Consider the following 18,716-nt stretch of genomic DNA (forward strand, 5'->3'; position numbering starts at 1 on the left):
GGCCGCTGTGACACTACCAGATCAACTGGTGCTGGACTCCATCTTGGGATACCAGTGTTTTTCCACTGACTGGCATGGGAACCAAGCTTTGAAACAAAGGGTGCTCACCATATGCAAAAGCTGTATAAGGCAGGGGAGTGACATCATCGAGGTTCTTCACTGACTTCCCACCCAAAGAGACTTGAAAACACCTAAGGAACAGAGAGACTGAACTGGGGGAAGTGCTGGACTCAGGCTAAAGGGATTTTTAGCCTGTGAATGGAACACCTGGGGATTTTAAGCTGTAAATTAGTGCAGCTTGCCCCTTAAGAATCAGCAGCCTGCTGGTATCATCACTTAGGGTGGGAATCTGCTATTCATAGCCAATCTCTTTAGTATGTTAAACTTAGTTTGCGGGTTTTATTTGCTAGGTAATCTGCTTTGATCAGTTTGCTATCCCTTATAATCACTTAAAATCTATCTTTTGTAGTTAATAAACTTGTTTTTGCTTTGTCTAAAACCAGTGTGTGGGGAAATCATAACTCGAGGCAGAAAGCTGTTGTATATATCCACATTGAGGGAGGGGTGAATTTCATGAGCTCACGCTGTACAGTTCCTTGTGCAGTGTAAGATGGTATAATTTTGGGTTTACACTCTAGAGGGGGGTGCGTGCCTGAGTAGCTGGGAGGTTTCTTAGCTGAAGCTTCCCCATGCAGAACTGATTACAGCATCTGTATGTAACTGCAGCTGGGTGTGTCCCTACTTGTATGTGTGCTGGTAAAAGTGCAGGCTGGAGCCTGGGAGAGGGCGTGGCAGGCTGGTCCCAGCAGTACAGTGTAAAGGGAGCCCAGGCTGGTGGGTCAGGGGGGCTAAGTGGTACTCCACTTACGTGCGCAGATCAGCCACATGGGCATGTGGTGGGTGATTAGACCTTTAAATTGTTTGCATTTGCAAGTCGCCTATGAAAAAAGGCACATGGACCTTGGGTCTCATTTTACATTCATAGTGAAGGAGAGAGAAGGGAAAGAACGGAGGTAAGAGTTAGAATGAGCTTTACAGAAATGCACTGTGGACAAGTAATAAAGTCAATTAACTGTAACAGGGAATGGGATTAATGACCTAATTACAGGCCTGTTTCAGAGCAAAATACCCTGGGTCAAGGGAGAGCTGTAAGTTTACCCAGTCTTGAGGCTATGGTGAGCTCGTCCCAGGGAGGTGTTGCTAAGATTCTGATTCCACCTAGGCATTTGGGTTGGAGAATGTACATACACAGTCACAACTGCTGCTGAGAGCAAGCCACAGGGCAAACATGCTTACTCCTAGACATGAGGGGCTGCTGCCCAGACACCTGTAGGTTAGAATCAGCTGTAAGAAACCGAGGGTCTGTACATTGGAGAGTGCTGTCTGTGCACATCTTGGCTGCAAAACATCCTTTGTGCCACCCTGTGGCAAGGAAGAAGAAGAATCCAGCTTTCAGACCAACGATTTTAAAAGTCAAGCAGTGAGCACAGGGTTCGCCCTGAAAGGCTGGAGCCGCCAGCAGCCAGTGTGTGTATGGGACGAAGAGGGGTCACCTTTTCAGGGAGTTAAGGATGGAAGGTCAGCCTCAAAAGTCACCATCCAGTTGCACCTTTAACATTACCCTGTGGTGTCCTGTTTGTGGTTGTATGGGGTGATTTTTCAAAAGGCCTGAAGCCTGACCACCTCCCATTATGGGGGTGCAATGAATTCACACCCATCTTCTTCTGCCTACAAAATGAATTGTGGGTGCCAATCAGACCACCTGCACTGTACAATATTTATAGCCTCTTTCAATTTAATTTAAAAGCCTCTAGGCAAGCCCTGGGCATCAGGATAATGTGCAAAATTCCTAGTCCAGTTGGAATGATCACCCAGCAACATAGCAGCCGTCCCATCGAATAAAGCAAATTAATCTCACTGGAAACGATGTCGTGAAAGGAGCAAGTGCCCAGATTTGTTCCTTTAGGTACAAAAATGTGGGTCCCAATTACACCCACAAGAAGGGAGGCGGGGCATCAGCTCTTCTGAAACTTTGGTCCTACAAATAAGTATCAGAGAAGCTTCTATGTGTGTCTATGTGTGTAAGTTAGATATTAGGAGAAATGCCAAGGACAGTTCTGCACTGGAATTGGTTACCCAAGGAGGCTGTGGGATCCCTGCCCCTGGAGGATTTTAAGAACAAGTTAGACAAACACCTGTCAGGGATGGACTAGGTTTACTTTATTCTGCCTCAGCATGGCGGGCAGGACTAGAGGACTTCTTGAGATTCCCTTCCAGCCCTACATTTCTATGATTCTGTGCAGGGTGTGTGTGTGTGTGACATATTTGCACAATTGTGTGTCTGTACACCCATTGTCTGTATCGCTCAATGCACAGGACAGGTTTGCATCTATGAGTGAATGTCTTGTGCTCACCACTGTAAAGTTGAACTTCATTGCATTTCCACACCGCAGTATATGAGTGTTCTAATTATATTTACTGGCTCTATTCTTATTTAGTCACTACTGTATTTCTCATTCTAAATGTAGGAGAACACTGAGCTATATCACATCTCACTGTGTGGCAGTTGTTGGTAAATGGTGAACACTTTATGTGTCACGGCTGTCGAAACATATGCATATGTACGTGGGTGCATCTCTATGTATGGATGCATAAGACTAGCAACTAGTGGCCAGGATTTGGAGAGCAGATAACTTGTTCTCCCATTGTGCACATTATGTGGATAGCCAGGACTTGTAAGGAATCCAGAAAAGGCAGCAGGAGGGGCTAGTGAAATCATCTGAGAGATGCGAGGCACCAGAACCCAGGTATGGAGTCTACCAAGGTGCCAGCTCACAGCCTCCTCCCAGGGCTGCTGCACTATCATCTGTCACCTTGACTAGGCATAGAAGCTGATGGCCAGGTTTTCAAAAGTGTGCAGGTCCCCGTCCCCCATCTGAGAATGGTGGGAGCTGCTGCATACTGAGCACTGTTCAAAATCTGGCTGTAGGGTTTTAATCCCACTCACCCACTCTTTCCAGGATCAGTTCCCATTATCGGTGACCTCACCATTTCCATTAGAATTCTGTATAGCGAAACCACACCCAAAGCCATAGTCACACCCTGCTCTCGTCTCAGTGTACATCCATTGTCTATGTGTGTTATCGCACTTGAGTCTGTAATGGCATCACTTTTCCAGCAGAGGGTTCTAGAGCCCCAAAAATAAGGGAATAGGGAAGACAACTGCTGCGCTTTCTGCCTGGGGGGTTATTTTACAGCCTCTCCATTTTATACTGCAGCTGGTATTTCTGGGCTGGAATCTCTGTGGGGTATTAGGTTTGGAATCTTTCCCTTGCAGTAACATGCATATCGTCTCACAGCTTTCAGATATGCCTTGATGAGGGTGAGAGTCCCCTTTATTTCTCCGGTTTCAGAGTAACAGCCGTGTTAGTCTGTATTCGCAAAAAGAAAAGCAGTACTTGTGGCACCTTAGAGACTAACCAATTTATTTGAGCATGAGCTTTCGTGAGCTACAGCTCACTTCTTCGGATGCATACTGTGGAAATTGCAGAAGACATTATATACACAGACACCATGAAACAATACCTCCTCCCACCCCACTCTCCTGCTGGTAATAGCTTATCTAAAGTGATCATCAAGTTGGGCCATTTCCAGCACAAATCCAGGTTTTCTCACCCTCCACCCCCCCACAGACAAACTCACTCTCTTGCTGGAAATAGCCCATCCAAAGTGACTACTGTCTTCACAATGTGTATGATAATCAAGGTGGGCCATTTCCTGCAGAAATCCAGGTTCTTTCACCCCCTCACCCCCCTCCAAAAACCACACACACAAACTCACTCTCCTGCTGGTAATAGCCTATCCAAAGTGACCACTCTCCTTACAACCTGCATGAAAATCAAAGTGGGCCATTTCCAGCACAAATCCAGGTTTTCTCACTCCCCCACCCCCATACACACACAAACTCACTCTCCTGCTGGTAACAGCTCATCCGAAGTGACCACTCTCCCTACAATGTGCATGATAATCAAGGTGGGCCATTTCCAGCACAAATCCAGGTTTTCTCACCCCCCCCACCACACACATACAAACTCACTCTCCTGCTGGCAATAGCTCATCCAAACTGACCACTCTCCCCACACTGTGCATGACAATCAAGGTGGGCCACTTCCAGCATAAATCCAAGTTTAACCAGAACGTCTGGGGGGGGGGGGGGCGGGAGGAGGAAAAAACAAGGGGAAATAGGCTACCTTGCATAATGACTTAGCCACTCCCAGTCTCTATTTAATCCTAAATTAATAGTATCCAATTTGCAAATGAATTCCAATTCAGCAGTTTCTCGCTGGACTCTGGATTTGAAGTTTTTTTGTTGTAAGATAGCGACCTTCATGTCTCTGATTGCGTGACCAGAGAGATTGAAGTGTTCTCCGACTGGTTTATGAATGTTATAATTCTTGACATCTGATTTGTGTCCATTTATTCTTTTACGTAGAGACTGTCCAGTTTGACCAATGTACATGGCAGAGGGGCATTGCTGGCACATGATGGCATATATCACATTGGTGGATGTGCAGGTGAACGAGCCTCTGATAGTGTGGCTGATGTTATTAGGCCCTGTGATGGTGTCCCCTGAATAGATATGTTATTTCTCCAAAACTGTCCCCCTCCCAAACCAACAACCCGCGTTAGGCTGAACCAACCCTTCAACTGAGGAAGGCAGCAAGTGTTCTGCAGCCCGGGAATAACACTGCAGGGGAAACTGAGGGGCTTGTGTGGGCCAAAGGGCAGAGTAGGCTGCCTCTGTAGCGCTCCCACGCCATCCACTCCGTCCCCAGCCCTTCGAGTGACATTGCTGTTCTGGACTGTAGTCAAAGTTGCCCACTTTTTGAAAAGTTCTTCCTTGAAATTAAAATCGGTTCAAGAAGTAGAATGACTTCGCCTCTACTGTACCTGTAGGTGTTCATAAATTGGTTTCTGTAGGTTGCTCATGAGCACAGATCTGCACACACTAGCTCGTTATTTATTGAAGGGTCTCTTCCCTGAGTGCTGAAATGTTGTACTCTGATTTGTTACAGTGTTGTGGGGTCACTCGTGAACAATGGGCAGCATGCCCTGCTTTGTTATTGTAAGGTCTCCCCCGCAATGCTGAATTGCGTGCACTGATTTGTTACAGTGTTGTAGGATCACTCGTGAGCAGTGGGCAGCATGCATGGTTTTTTATTGTAGGGTTCTAAAAGGGAACTGGGCTACTGGTATCAAAATTTTTAAAAACCAGAACTGACGTGTGTTTTGAAAAAGCATTCCTTAAAAAAGCTATGAATTTTGCACACAGATGTAAGGGAACAAAGCTAGGTGTTATAAGACAAATTCTGGGGCACACAATCCTAAGCATTCCTTTAAAAAATTAGGTAAGGATGCCATGTTACCATGTCCTAAACACCCCCCTCCCCCCCCGGCCTTTGACTCTAAAAATACACAATAAATTTGTGAGCAGATAACTGTTTATTATTGCACGTAATCCAGCAGAACTGACTTAAAATTCTGGCCGGTATTACACCGATCATGGACAGTACACATCTTGCAAAACCTGTGAAGAAGGCAGTCCTTGTGAAGAATGAAATGTATCTCTGTCTTTGTAAGACCTGAAAAGTTTATCAAAATATCCTAGTCATTTTTGAAGGCATGCAGTTTGAGGTAAATCTGTTACTTTGCATCTAAAGAAACAAAAGCCCTAAGAGGTGATTGATATATATATATATATATATATATATATATATATATATATATAGATATAGATATATAGATATATAGATATATATATAGATATAGATATAGATATATATATATATATGCATGCAGCCCCTTTAGGGCTTTTGTTTATAAAAGCAAATCTACCGACTTTTCTCAGAACATTACTGGGAACAAAGCACATTACTGAGTGTACATCACATGCATACAAACTGGGAGAGAAATCGCCTTAGCATTTTTTAAAAGATCCGGTTTTGTGCTTAGAGATAAATAAAGATCTCTTCGATCTCTCAATCATATATGTGGTTAAAAAAAGCAACAGGCATATTGAAACTGTACAGCTGGCAACGAAGTGCCAGCAAATGGGTCATAAAATTTCAAAGCAACTGAGCCTGGTGTTTACAATACATTTATATTTAGCAAAAGAAGACAGGTTCAAAAAAGATGAATTGCTAGTACCCTATGCTCTGTGAAAGTTCCTAAGAGATACTTCTCTGCTTTCTCAGGGCTGGAACAGCCACATGGTTTCCAGACAGGGATCAAATTAATTTCTCCTCCAACAATTAATACCATGTAAGTGCTACTGTGGCAACATTCCTGAGCTAAATATAGTCACAAAATAAACATGGTTGGGGGGGAAAAAAGAAAAGAACTATCACTCCTGTTTATCTGAATTTTATCTTCAACAACTGATAAATTATACCTAAACTGCACAGAGGATTTACCCCTGTGTTTCAAATCCCTGCACATTTGCCACATTGTATCTGAAATCCTTACAGATTGGCATTTGGAACTGTTTTGTTTTGTTTTTTCCTTTAACCATCAGTTTTCTGCCATTCTTTTCTCTCTCTCTTTTTCTCCCAGCTGGTACTGTGCTGTGGGACTTCAGGGTACATGAGGTACATGATCCACTGTAAATACATTTTTAAAATACCTTAGAAATTGATACAAAATACATATTGATTTTAAAAAGAAAGAACTGTCCAAGCACTCAGTCTCACACTAAACTGTAACTTCATCTGTGCCATCTTTATATGCTTGTATTGCTAAGGGTCAGAACATATTGTGAAGGAAGTATCTCATTACAAAAGCACAGCTGGACTGTCAGTTTGAAGTTCTTTGTAAGGATTATTGCATATCACTAAGGCCTTTATGTCTAGAACACCAGAACAATGCCTAGAATTATCCCCTCTTTATATTATTGCTGGTTAAAGCCTATGTGCTGTGTCTTTTTCAGCCGGAGGCCCAGGTACACTGGAGTCTGTCTGGATCCCTTATTTTGTTTTCTCACCAAAAAAACCTGACCTCTTTCATTTTAATGATGCTGCATACGTATGTTTGAAAAATCCATCCCCTTTTGTTGGACCAACAAGGTCAGAAGGCCATGCCTGCAGCCCAAGGATGAAAGAGAGAAGACACTGGAGATGCGCAATAATGGCATCTCTGTATTTGGAAGTTAGTTGCCTAGTTTAATAGCAGCTTACATCAGGTTCTGATTGCAACATTTTAACTGTGTGTGTGTGTGTGTGTGTGTTTAAAAAAAAAGGAATTCCGGCCAAATATTTCTTTAAAAATCACAGCTGTGGAGTAATTTGCTGCAAAATGATCCTATCTAACTGCTGGTGACGTGGACAACTCTCAGCAACAAGACCCAGTGTGTCGGTGCTGCGTAATCCTTAAGCGGACATGGTCTCCATCTGCTAGTATTTGCCCATTCAAGTGAAACAGCCTCTGATTAGCCATTCTGTCAAGCATGTACAACGCAATGCAACCTGCCTACTGGTTCTTCAGCAGCAGCATGTGTGATCCAGCTATCTGGTCTGAGGCTGCTTGCTTGCTTTACACTCTGCCCAATTTCAGTTGCCCCTTAGCAAGAAATTACTACGGGAGCCAGGAGAGTAAATGCTTTTGGTTTCTTCACCTTGGATGATATTAGATTCACTGAATTCCAAGTATGGGTTCCCTCAAGGCTATGCCTTGTTATAAATAATCTAACTCCATTTCAGTAGCAGCAGGGGAAGCAGCCTAAGGCTTTTGCTAACAGTGGATTGATAATACTCTTGGACTTAGTGGAGTGGTTGAACACCTCCAACTCTGGCTTGGCTAGTATGAGTGTTCCTGGCTAACGTGTGAATTGGATTATCTCATTGTGTTTATTGACATTCTCTGGGAAAATCACTGAAACAGAGTCAGTCAAGGGAGCCAAAGAACACAGGGCACTTAAGTGTACATGCTTCTACAACTACAGATAAATCCCTCTTCCCTGGCACAATCAGTGACTTTGGTGAGAACACTTTAAGGCAACGGCTAGTTCCTACAAAGGAAAGAACGAGGAAGGGTTGCAAAAATCCAGGCTTCTTTTTGTTGGACTGGAGAGTCACCCACCGACTGGGAGCAGTGATGCTCACCAGATAATCAGAAAGCTTTATTTTAAGGTTCATGTTTGTTGTGCAACTTTAGGTTCTAACATCCTCCTCTTTGATGTTTCCATATGTCCAAGAGTTTAATCCCTGCCAAGGTCCATGGTCTACATCAATGGTAACACCTGTTCTGGGCAAAGATCAATGGAAGGGTTAGTGAAGAGCAATATGTACAACCATTCCTAGGTATGTTGTAGGAGAGCATGAGGAGCTTCTGGTCAGAGGGAGTGTGCAAGGATGGCATCTCTCTTTCTGCCTGGATCCTTTATAATGGAGGAAGCTAGGCTCAGTCCTTGAGACTGAAACACACGCTTCACATTCTGCAAGTTGTCTGTGGGCAGATTTGGAATGAACTTGAATCGCCCACTTTCAAAAACATCTCTCTCCAGTAAACAAAAGGCTCGAGAGCCTTTTACCAAACCTGGCCGCTAAGAGCTGCTGTTTATCCTACTGCAAAAGGCAGTAAAGGCTATTAATGTATTTCCCCCCACCGGTTTCATTCACACCGTTGGAATAATGATTAATACATTAAGCTAAATAAAGCAGAGTTTAGCTGAGCTGTTTTAGCTACTGGTCATCCCAACAGAACAGGAGCATGAATCAGGCTTTGAATGGGCATGGGTCTGTGAGCATTAGGTTCAGGTTTGAGGCCAAGTCAGGACTAAGGTTAGGATGCAGATTCAATAGTTTTCTCGCACATTTTCAGCCCAAGACGATAGAAAGCTTGTGTGAACTTATGAGAGATTTACCGTTTGGGCCTGTAGCCTCACAGGGACTGTGTGCAAGATTTTAATGCAACCAACCCTAAGCTAAACCTTCATCCCCATTCAGTGTCCAGACCAGTCTCTGAACCCCAGTTTAACCCTAATCTGAACCAGGCTAGCTCAACTACAGCTGGAAATCTTACTCTGTAAGTCATGCTCATCTAACTGGGGTGGGGGAGGGAGGTTAAAAGTATATCATGTGATTTTCTCTTAATCAAAACAGTTCAGATTTGAATGTTGAAAAACAAAGTCCCACCCCCATGAAAAAACAACTGACCAAGAATTCTTCAACTAATACTTTTGATAATGAATACATTTGAGAATCCCTATCAGTTTGCAAACTAATTGCAAACACAAAAAGAGGCAACACTTACTGAATAAATTATTGGCTGTGAATTATTGGCCCAGCTGGCAAAGTTGGCCATTTAAAAAAGGAAGACATTGGAGTCTTTCTTTAGGGAAATATTCAAAACAGGAGCAGGGAATTTTCTCCCACTGAACTCATTTCACTGTTTCATTTCCATGCATTTGTCAATCTTACCTTGACTGAGGGGCACATCATGTCAGAAAATGTACAAATAAGATGGCCAGACCAATATTCAATAAGATGACCATGCAGATCATGATTGTGTTAGGTCCCTAAGGGAAAAAAGCCAAAGCAAAGTATTAACCACCATGATTCAAATGCAGACATAGACACAGTTCTCTGAGCTACCACCCAATTCAAAAGACACTTTTAAACCAATTTCTTTCAAAAATGGGTGCCTAAATCTAGTCACCTAAATAACTGGCCTGATTTTCAAAAAAGTGCTGAGTATCCAGCAGCTCTCACTCTTGTCCTTTGATTAAATCTTCTTCGCTATCTGACCAGGCTGAAAAGACCACGGCAGCCTCTCTGGGCTTGTGCAAACAACTAGTACATTTCATTTCAAGTTGTTCTCAAAATTCCATTGCCTCTGCCGCAAATTGCCCATGTTTGCAATGTTGCTGTTTTTAAGAAGAAAAACTTACTTTATTTTTGTTAGGTTGTCTTAATTTGGGACTAGAAGAGAAAATAGCATGTTGAGAAAAGAAAAGCCATTTTCTTGTGATATTGATTTTCCGTCGTTGTTGTTTTATTGTATTATTTGATGTTCCAACACTGCCATGGGGCTGGGAGAAAACAATTTTAATTTCCTCATAGGTGGAGAGATAGATGAAGCACGGGGTTATTTTACACACCAACATCTGATGTATGAAAACTATTCCAGGAAAAGAGAGCGACAAAGGGACATTTTAAATACAACGTTGGACAAAAATTTTCTGTATGACAATTTATTTTTCATCCAGAGGCAGGACTGGTTGTGAAAGTTACTTTAGGAGAAAAAACAAACAAACCCCTCTTACAAATGGCTATGGGATCCAAAAGGGAACTGGATGCATGTAAATGATTACATTGCACAAAAGCCAGAAGTTGTGGATCAATTTTGGTCCCTTTTGTGTCATGTGTGTGAATTGCATAGCTAGACTGCAGCAGCAGTTGGGGTTACAATGACCGGGGAAAGGAAGGCCATTACCTGAACTGGGGCAGGAGAAATTAGCTGCTAACAAAAGTCTTCAACCTGAATGCATATTACTTTCAGGCTGAAAAGTAACTGGATTCCTTCTCAGGGGGCCACTTTTATACAGTAACCTGAGGCTGTAACGATCAGTCACCTTCACATGCTTGTCATCAGGGCTGCCTCAGACTGGATCAGAATAACTTCTAAACAGAATTTTGCCTTCAAGCCATGAGCCCAAACCACAACCCCAGATTCAACTGCCCCCAGGACTTGGGATCCTGATCTGCTGGCCAGCCCCTTCCTCTCAAGTGGGCAAACTTAAACCTGGCATCAGAACACAACCAGGAGCTTCAGAGAACATTCAGATCCCAATTTCAGGGCAGGGGCCTGTCCCACTATCAGGGAGGAATGACAGTCCAGTGGTTAGAGTGGTAGCCTGGGGCACAGGAAACCTGCATTCAATTCCCCACTCTGCCACAGACTTCCTGTGTGACCATGGCCAAGTCACTTAGGCCAAGATTTTCAAAAGCAACTAATGATGCTGAAAGAAAAGGAGTACTTGTGGCACCTTAGAGACTAACAAATTTATTTGAGCATAAGCTTTCGTGAGCTACAGCTCACTTCATTGGATGCTGAGTGTCTAAAATTTGGAGAGCCTAGCTTGAGATACTGGAAATAGGCCTGATTTTCAGAGGATGGGTGTTCAGCTCTTTCTGACAACGAGGGCCCTTTACAGTGTCTCAGGTTGCGGCACCCCAAATTGAAGCACGTGAAATCACCCGTTACTTCTGAAACTCACAGTTGGTCTCTCTGTGCCTCAGCTCCCCATCTGTAAAAATACAGAGACATTGTGGGGTTCAATATAGTAAAAAGGTTGTGAGGAGCTCAGGTACTATGGCAACGAGGACCATAAAAGTACCTTAGATAGATTATGTGCACAGGGGCTTTGTGATGTGGGCGTCCGTCCACTAGGCCACTATGCTGGCTTTAGACCACTGGTTCACTTGATACAGGCCACCATCCCTTCTGGTGGTAACAAGCGCTTTTAATTCGGAAGAGGTAAGCCAATGAGGATAAAATAAGAACCCACCTTATCAATCACCCAAACCTTGAGGCAGAAAGTCAAACCCAAACTTCATATGACAGTCAAAACAATTAATATTTGTAACAAAAGATTCCAAGCACCTCTTTCACCTGAGACTGGAAGCAGAACTATCTTTAAATAAGATGAGAAACACCATCTTTGTGGTATTACCGGTCCAGCTTAACCCAGCAGACACTGGGAAAGCCACTTCTTATGAGGATTCCAGCCTAATTTCTAGGCCATAAAGGTTTGAAGAAGCCTCTGAAATTCTAAGTATCTAAACCTTCAGACCCTTTTGAGGTTCACCTATTAATATTCACTGCCCAGCTGTTCCATATACAAACCAGTGAACTTGAGGTGAAAGGTCAATTCCCAATCTCCTGAGCTATCCTGTCGCTAGCAGGAAACCCTGCACTAGGCATGGATAAAACTATCCCAGAGATCTTTCATAGTTTCATAGATTTTAAGGCCAGAAGAAACCTTGGAGCATCTGGTCTCACCTAAAGTTATATTAAATTCAAATTACCTTCAATTAACCAAGATACTGGCAAGATGTTTCACTAGAAGTTGAACTCTGAAACAAGCCTTCCAAAGTGCATGTGCAGATTTTGTACCCACACACATGCAAATTGGTGAGAGATGTGCAACCACCCCAAGTGAACGCACAATTTCAAAGGCTGCTTTGAAAATCTGGCCCCACACACATACAATTCCTATTCTAATAAGGCTACCATGCAACATCACCTCTTCAAATTCATCCACCTCCTGTGTCACTTCTTCAGGTGAAGGCTCCTTCTTAGCTACCACCGTAGGTTCGGGTTTAACCAGAGCCTTGATCTCAGTCTTTTGCTCAGGCTTGGCTTCAATTGCAGCTTCTGTTTTCACAGCAGCCTTGTGCTCGGCTGTATGGTGTTGCTTCAGCTCTTGTTTATGTTTGGGCTCTGGCGTGGGCTGCTCTGGTTTAGATTCTGCTGTGGGCACTGGTTTCTCTTCAAGTGCTGGTTCCTGCTGAGTGATGGGTGTACCTCCCCTCCTCTGAAGTTCTGCTTTGTGTTCAATAGCCCTCACGTCAGTTTTTGGCTCTGGGGAGACCGACTTGGCAGGTGATTTGGGGACAGGGAATGGTTCTTCCTCAAAGTCCAAGGGGGGAGTGATTGGGGAGGTCCTCACTGCGTAGCTGTGATAGCCTTGGTATAATTCAACATCAGGTTCTTGCACTATCCTCTGAAGGGGCTTGATCTCCATCTGGTCTGCTGAAGTCCTGGTATTGCTGAGCCGAATGGAGTTCTGTGAGGCAGGTCTGCTACTGGCTGCTGCCTTCTCCCCGTGTGCCAACAGTGGATTGGATGGTGTGCTGGGCCTACTTCCTGTGAGGCTCCCATCTCTGCTGTGATCCCCGTTCCAGTTGCCAGGGCTGAGGAAGCCATCCCTCTGTGAACTCTGCTTTGCCCGCTTTGCCTCCGGCGGCGTTCCAGCGGGACTTGGAGATGGCATTCGGGCTGGATTTTCCTTGCAGGGGGCAGAGTCTTTCTCATGGAGCTGAGGGCTTTCGGGAGGGGTTGACGGTGGTGGCGCTTTGGTTGGCAGAGCTACCGCTTCCATGTTCCCCACATTCTCTACATTCTCAATGATCTCCTGGAGCAACTTCCTCTTCTGGTACTCAGGGCCTGGAGGAGAGGAAAGGAAGAGATGTTCAGCATCCTCTGTGAGTAGCTGGTCTCCCTCTGCCTGCCTCTTAGTTCGCATGAGCTAAAGGGTCTGAGTGAACACATGCTCAAGGGCCCCTTACGATCCTTGTTACCATGTGAGAACACAAGGAACCTACTTTTCTGCTGCCCCATGACCTGACAACTGGTTTTGAGGGTGCAAGTTTGTGGCTGCAAAAAACTGCACCTACATTTTTGTGTCTGCACTTCACTGCAGGTGCAAATACTGCCCATCAAATGACTTGATTTGTAGTTACAAGCAGGAAGTTAGACCCTCTCTAGTAATATGCATCCAATGGCATATTATCGCCTAGGCCGACAAGGCCCTAGGCCTAGGGTGGCAAATTTGCAGGGGCGGCAAATTTATAATAGCAGCGCTTTTGTAATGGCGGCATTTTTGCAGAAGCCCACTGCCTGTCAGACGCCTGTATCATCGTTTATTCCTACTGTAGCTGCGCACCAAACTGGAGCATCAGTGACGCCGCGATTCCACTAACTAGAGCACGTACTGAAACCACCAATGACGGCGCAATGCCATTTAGTAAACGTACTCACGACAATCCTAAACGTTAATAATCTGACTGTAAGGAAGAAATTAAGCGGTTCTCAGCTTTAAAAAAATGCTATACAAAAGAAAGAAAGGGGGTGGCAATTATTTCAGGGCCTAAGGGCGGCAAAATCATTAGTCCGCCACCGTATGCATCACAGACCCAACTTTGCACCTCCAGAACTAAATATCTGAAAATCAGGAACAAGGTGTTTTCAGAATCATAGACACTATAGATGGGAAAGATCCTGTAGCCTAGTTGGATTGGCCAGGATTGTTCCCTTCAGTTAGAAGCAGGACCTGTTCACAGACTGTAATGTCTACATTGTCACTTTGCCAAGATCCTAGCCTAGGATAAGGTAAATGAGAGGGACAAAGTGGGTGAGGTAATATCTTTTATTGGACCAACTGATGTTGGTGGAAGAGACAAGCTTTTGAACTACACAGAGCTCTTCTTCAGGTCAAGGTAACTCTCTCTGCGTGTGCTCGCCGGTTCCTGCTGGCCTCCTGCCTGAACTCGGCCATGCCAGCTCTGTGCTGTTTCTGACATGGACTCTATATAAAGCACCTGGTTCAAGTAACTAAGCCTTTACCTTAAAATATACTGAAGCCCACGTATGGGGACTGTCTAATTCCACGGTAGACTGTCTAGGTCAATAGCTTGGATGTGACCCAGCAGGAAGACTGTGTACCACCCATACTATATTTTAAGAACAAGCCCTGATTTTATGGGTTCATCCTGTGCTCTGCAAGGCCAGTCTGATACAGGCACCAGTCGGTGATTCAACACATTCCTATCTGAAACTGGACCCTGCAGGGTTCCACTGAAAAAACATATAATATGCAGAAAGACAAGAAGGTTCTTCCCACTCCCCGTCACTCCCCACCTCTCTCACTTTCCAGCATTTGCTCAGCCTGTGCCTTGTCACCTGCCTCTGAGTGCATTCAAGTTCCTCCCAAACCGGCCTTTTGTTGCATTTCCCAGCAGCTAAACAGTCCTGCTACATTTCTCCGAGTGACTTAACTAGCTGGGACTTTTGCTGAAGATAACACCGTGGTCCGGGTTAAAGGATACACTGAAAAACCCAAGAGAAGATTCTCTCCCTCTTCGTTAATAAACCTGTCAACTAAAGAAAAATCCTTGCTATTCTAGCAGGGAGCGGGAAATAAAAATTCTCCCATATATCTTTGTAGCTCCTTTCACCCAAGGAGCAGAATATGCTTTACAGACAACCAGTATCACAATCGCAGCTCAGTCGAAACACAGTGAGGTAGCTGCTGTTCTCTTCATTACGCAGATGGAGAAGCTGAGGCATAGAGACACAAGGTGGTGTTCCCAGGTCACCCAGTCAGTCATGTGAAGAGCTGCAATAGGATCTTGGAGTCCTGACTGTGCGGAGTACATACCCACTGGTTTGTACTTGACACGGCTTAGCTGTGCCTTGACTGCCGTTACTAGCATGATGACAGCAAGTGCGAGTATGTGTTCTGGTGCAGGAAAATCAGTGTAGACATAGCCTCACTCTCACCTTCCTGTCTTTCTCCACATTCCTTCGCTCCCCTCCTTCTGACACAAGTGTGAATGTCTCTCACTCTTATATTCTCTGTTCTAGTCACTTGCCCTAGAAATTTGCTCCATGCGTTGACTTCCCTTTGCCTGAAGAAAGGACTTTCTAACCATCTCATGTGAAAAGAGCCAAGTTGGATTTTCCGCAGTACATCTAAACTCTTAAAATCACAGTATGTTTTCAGAAGAGATTCACCACACATTGGAAATAGACGCTTATTTCTATCTCTGACACAGCCCTTCAAACAGGCAGCTAAGGGAAAACTGAGACAAGGAGCTATAGGTCAGAATAAAAACTCACTCCTTGATTGGATTTCCCTGCACCTGTATGGGGAAAGCCAGCTGAGTCATCCAGGCAAAAGGGCCTGTTGTGACAGCCAAGTGCGTAGACGAAGCCTGACTATAAGCAGCTCCACAGACCTGTGCAATGTCCAGCTAAGTGACCTCTGGCATGGAGATCCTGTTCAGAACAGCAGAGCAAAGACCCATTCCAATTCCACAAGGTGACTCCAGGATTTAGATTTCACTCTGATGTCTGACCTCATCTGACTTGCTGGTGTCAACACAGCTTAGATCATTGTTTTCCTGTCAGTAAATCTTTGCTTCTCGGTAACCTTGCACAAAGACTGCACGGCAAATCCCCACCAAACAAACCTGCTTACATTTTGAAGTACAGTAGTACAATCTGGCCTCTTTAAAACAATCAGCAAAACCCTACCAACCCAACATGCCCTGCACATGCTTCTCCCTGTGGGGAGATGATGAAAAAACAAATAACAAATAGATGTGTGGTCACATCGCTTAAAGTACTGCTGGAAGGAGCAATACCAGGGGGGCGAGTGCAGGAATCAGAACAGAATAGGATAGAGTCATTGGCCTATGCCGGTTGTCAAAGGGCAGTAGGCAAAGGTGAGGATGCAGGGATGGAACTTTGGCCCCTGGTCTACAGAAGGGTGGTTATTGTTATTGATATTACAGTGGTGCCTAGAGGCCACAACTGAGACCAGGGCCACATTGTGCTAAGTGCTGTACATACACATTGTAAGAGATAGCCACTGCTCAAAGCACTTGCAGTCTAAATAGACAAGACAGACAAAGGGTGGGAGAGGTCACAGAGGCACAGAGAGAGGAAGTGATTTGCCCAAGGTCACATAGCATTTCAGTGGCAGAGCCCTAGTGCCCTATGTAGGAGACCATGTCATGTTCCCACTGGTTGCAGTACAGCTTCCTTCCACTCCACATGGTCCCAATCCAACACCCCTGCTAAGAATCCTTCTGAGAGGTGGTAGAGAAGATGGAGTCTGTTTTGTCTAGTACAATTGCCAAAAAATCCTGCCTACACTAGAGCAAACAACCCGGATTTAAATTAGAGGTGGGTGCCTAAGAGAAACATGTCTGTGGCTATTCATTTGAGTAAAAGACTCTATTCAGTCTGAGTTCACGCCCCTTTTGTGGTCACTTTCTGCCAGTATTTCAGCAAACAAGTGTGCTGGCAGAGACAGTGAATTTTTAGGGACTATACAAGCATATCATTCATATAAAGCAAATATTACATTTGTAATCCTGACTATTCAGACCAAAAACCTGATTCCAAAAGCTCTGCTTAGCTGGTCAGGAAACAGAAATACACCAGGTGTCCAGTTTGTGTTTTGAACATTGAATGCAACGTGCTGTCTGTGACTGATCAGCAGAGCAAGAACCACTGGCAGGAGTTACTTGGCGAATCATTTTGAAAAATGAGTTTGTCCAGTGTTTGTCCAGCAACGAGCACAAAGGGGTCCTAGTCCACAACAGGAGCTCCGCAGGTGCTACAGTAATACAAATGATAAATAATAATTTGAGCCAATCTTAAAGGGCAATCTGGGAACAGACCGAGGCATCACACATTAAACATTTGCTCTGAATTATGCTTTTGGCTCCTGTTCAAGCCATGCCACCTACAACTGTCTTTGGAAACAGCATCCCCTGTATGGTTCTGCTGAACCTGAGAGCTTCTGGGGAACACAGATGAATGTAGCCAAGTATGTGCTACAAAGGGAACAGGGCCTTTAAGTCTCCCTACAGTGGACTATGTAGCCGTTCAATCTCTTTTTCTCCCCTCCCCCAAGTATTAACTGAGGTTTTGCGCCTGGCCTGGAAGTTGGACTTTGATGATCTACTCCTGTTAAAAAATCAATGGTGTGAGCAGTATGCTGCTAACACTGGCCTGTACAGGGTAACTCCTACCAAAGGTGGGGGTAGGGGAGAGGTATAGGATTTATTTTAGCCACCCTGCCCTGCCTGCACGCTCCTGTCAATCATAAAGAGACCCATTCAGGGCCATTTATTTCTGGCTGCAACTAGATTATTTGGAGGCCATTTCACCAGTTGTTCAGTCTCCTCAAAATAGCGCCCAGCACCCTCCCCGCCCGCCTTGGGTTCCTTGCCTCTCAGCTGGTGCCGTCTTCTCCCTCTGAATAATTCACACAAGAAAAATCAATCTCACAAACATGCCGTCACTCCCCACCTCGCTCAGTCTCCGGCGTTTGTTCAGCCTGTGCCTTGTCGCCTGCCTCTAAGTGCAACATTTCAGTGAGGCCCTTTCTCTGCAGGATTTTTGCCCCTGTTTGTTACACTGTGATACTGGCTGGGACAGTGTGCAGAATGCTTACTAAAGGGCTGGTGCGATTTGCACTGGCAACGTAGGCACTATTTTTGCACCCGTCTAAATGAACTGCAGGTGCAAATATGAGCCCTTGGTATTTCTAACTACTTGAGTGGCAACCACAAAAGAGGGTCAGCCCTCTTGGGGTATGTCTTTACTGCACAGTTACCAAGGCCCCTATCTGGGTTTTAGCCCAACCCCCACCCCCGCCCCAACCGTCCACACAAATAAACCTCTGACCTGCATTTGGAGGTGCTTTAAGTCCGGGCTGGTTGGCCCAGCTGAGCGTGTGGGTTAGAACCTGGGTGCTTCACTCAAGCTGGAAACTGCTCACTTTGTAGCGAGGATGCAGGCAAAACCACTCAAGTAATGACAGTCCTCCAATGCCTTCCCACGATTCCACCCAGGGGATAGACAAGTTCTCACACAATTGACACAATTAACTGGGAATGACTCCTAGAGCCTCTCAGCACAAAGGAAAAAAGGTTACCTGCCTTTCGTAACTGTTGTTCTTCGAGATGTGTTGCTCATGTCCATTCCATTCTAGGTGTGCGCACCCCCACACGCATGGGCATCAGAGATTTCTGCCTTAGCGGTACCCGTAAGGCCGGCTGTAGCGCCCTCTAGAGTGCCGCGCTCACGCCGCAGTATATCAGGTGCTGCCGGCCCTGTGCCCTCTCAGTTCCGTCTTGCCG

General features: G+C 44.9%; 1 protein-coding gene across 2 annotated transcripts in view; it reads right to left on the reverse strand.

The window, feature by feature from the left end:
• Window positions 1-7,795: 7,795 nt before the first annotated feature.
• Window positions 7,796-18,716, reverse strand: part of JPH2 (junctophilin 2) — a 61,135-nt gene continuing 50,214 nt past the window's right edge. Inside the window, exons 4-6 of one of the 2 annotated variants that reach the window (XM_043526678.1) lie at window positions 12,302-13,224; window positions 9,474-9,571; window positions 7,796-8,298 (exon numbers count right to left, since the gene is read on the reverse strand). In XM_043526678.1, the coding sequence (XP_043382613.1) occupies window positions 9,491-9,571; window positions 12,302-13,224 (1,004 nt within the window). In that variant the 3' untranslated portion in view covers window positions 7,796-8,298; window positions 9,474-9,490. The remainder of the gene's footprint in view (window positions 8,299-9,473; window positions 9,572-12,301; window positions 13,225-18,716) is intronic. The other variant, XM_037877149.2, reaches the window with a different exon arrangement.

This window comes from Chelonia mydas, chromosome 13 (assembly GCF_015237465.2).
Source record: "Chelonia mydas isolate rCheMyd1 chromosome 13, rCheMyd1.pri.v2, whole genome shotgun sequence".
NCBI classification, from domain to species: Eukaryota; Metazoa; Chordata; order Testudines; family Cheloniidae; genus Chelonia; species Chelonia mydas.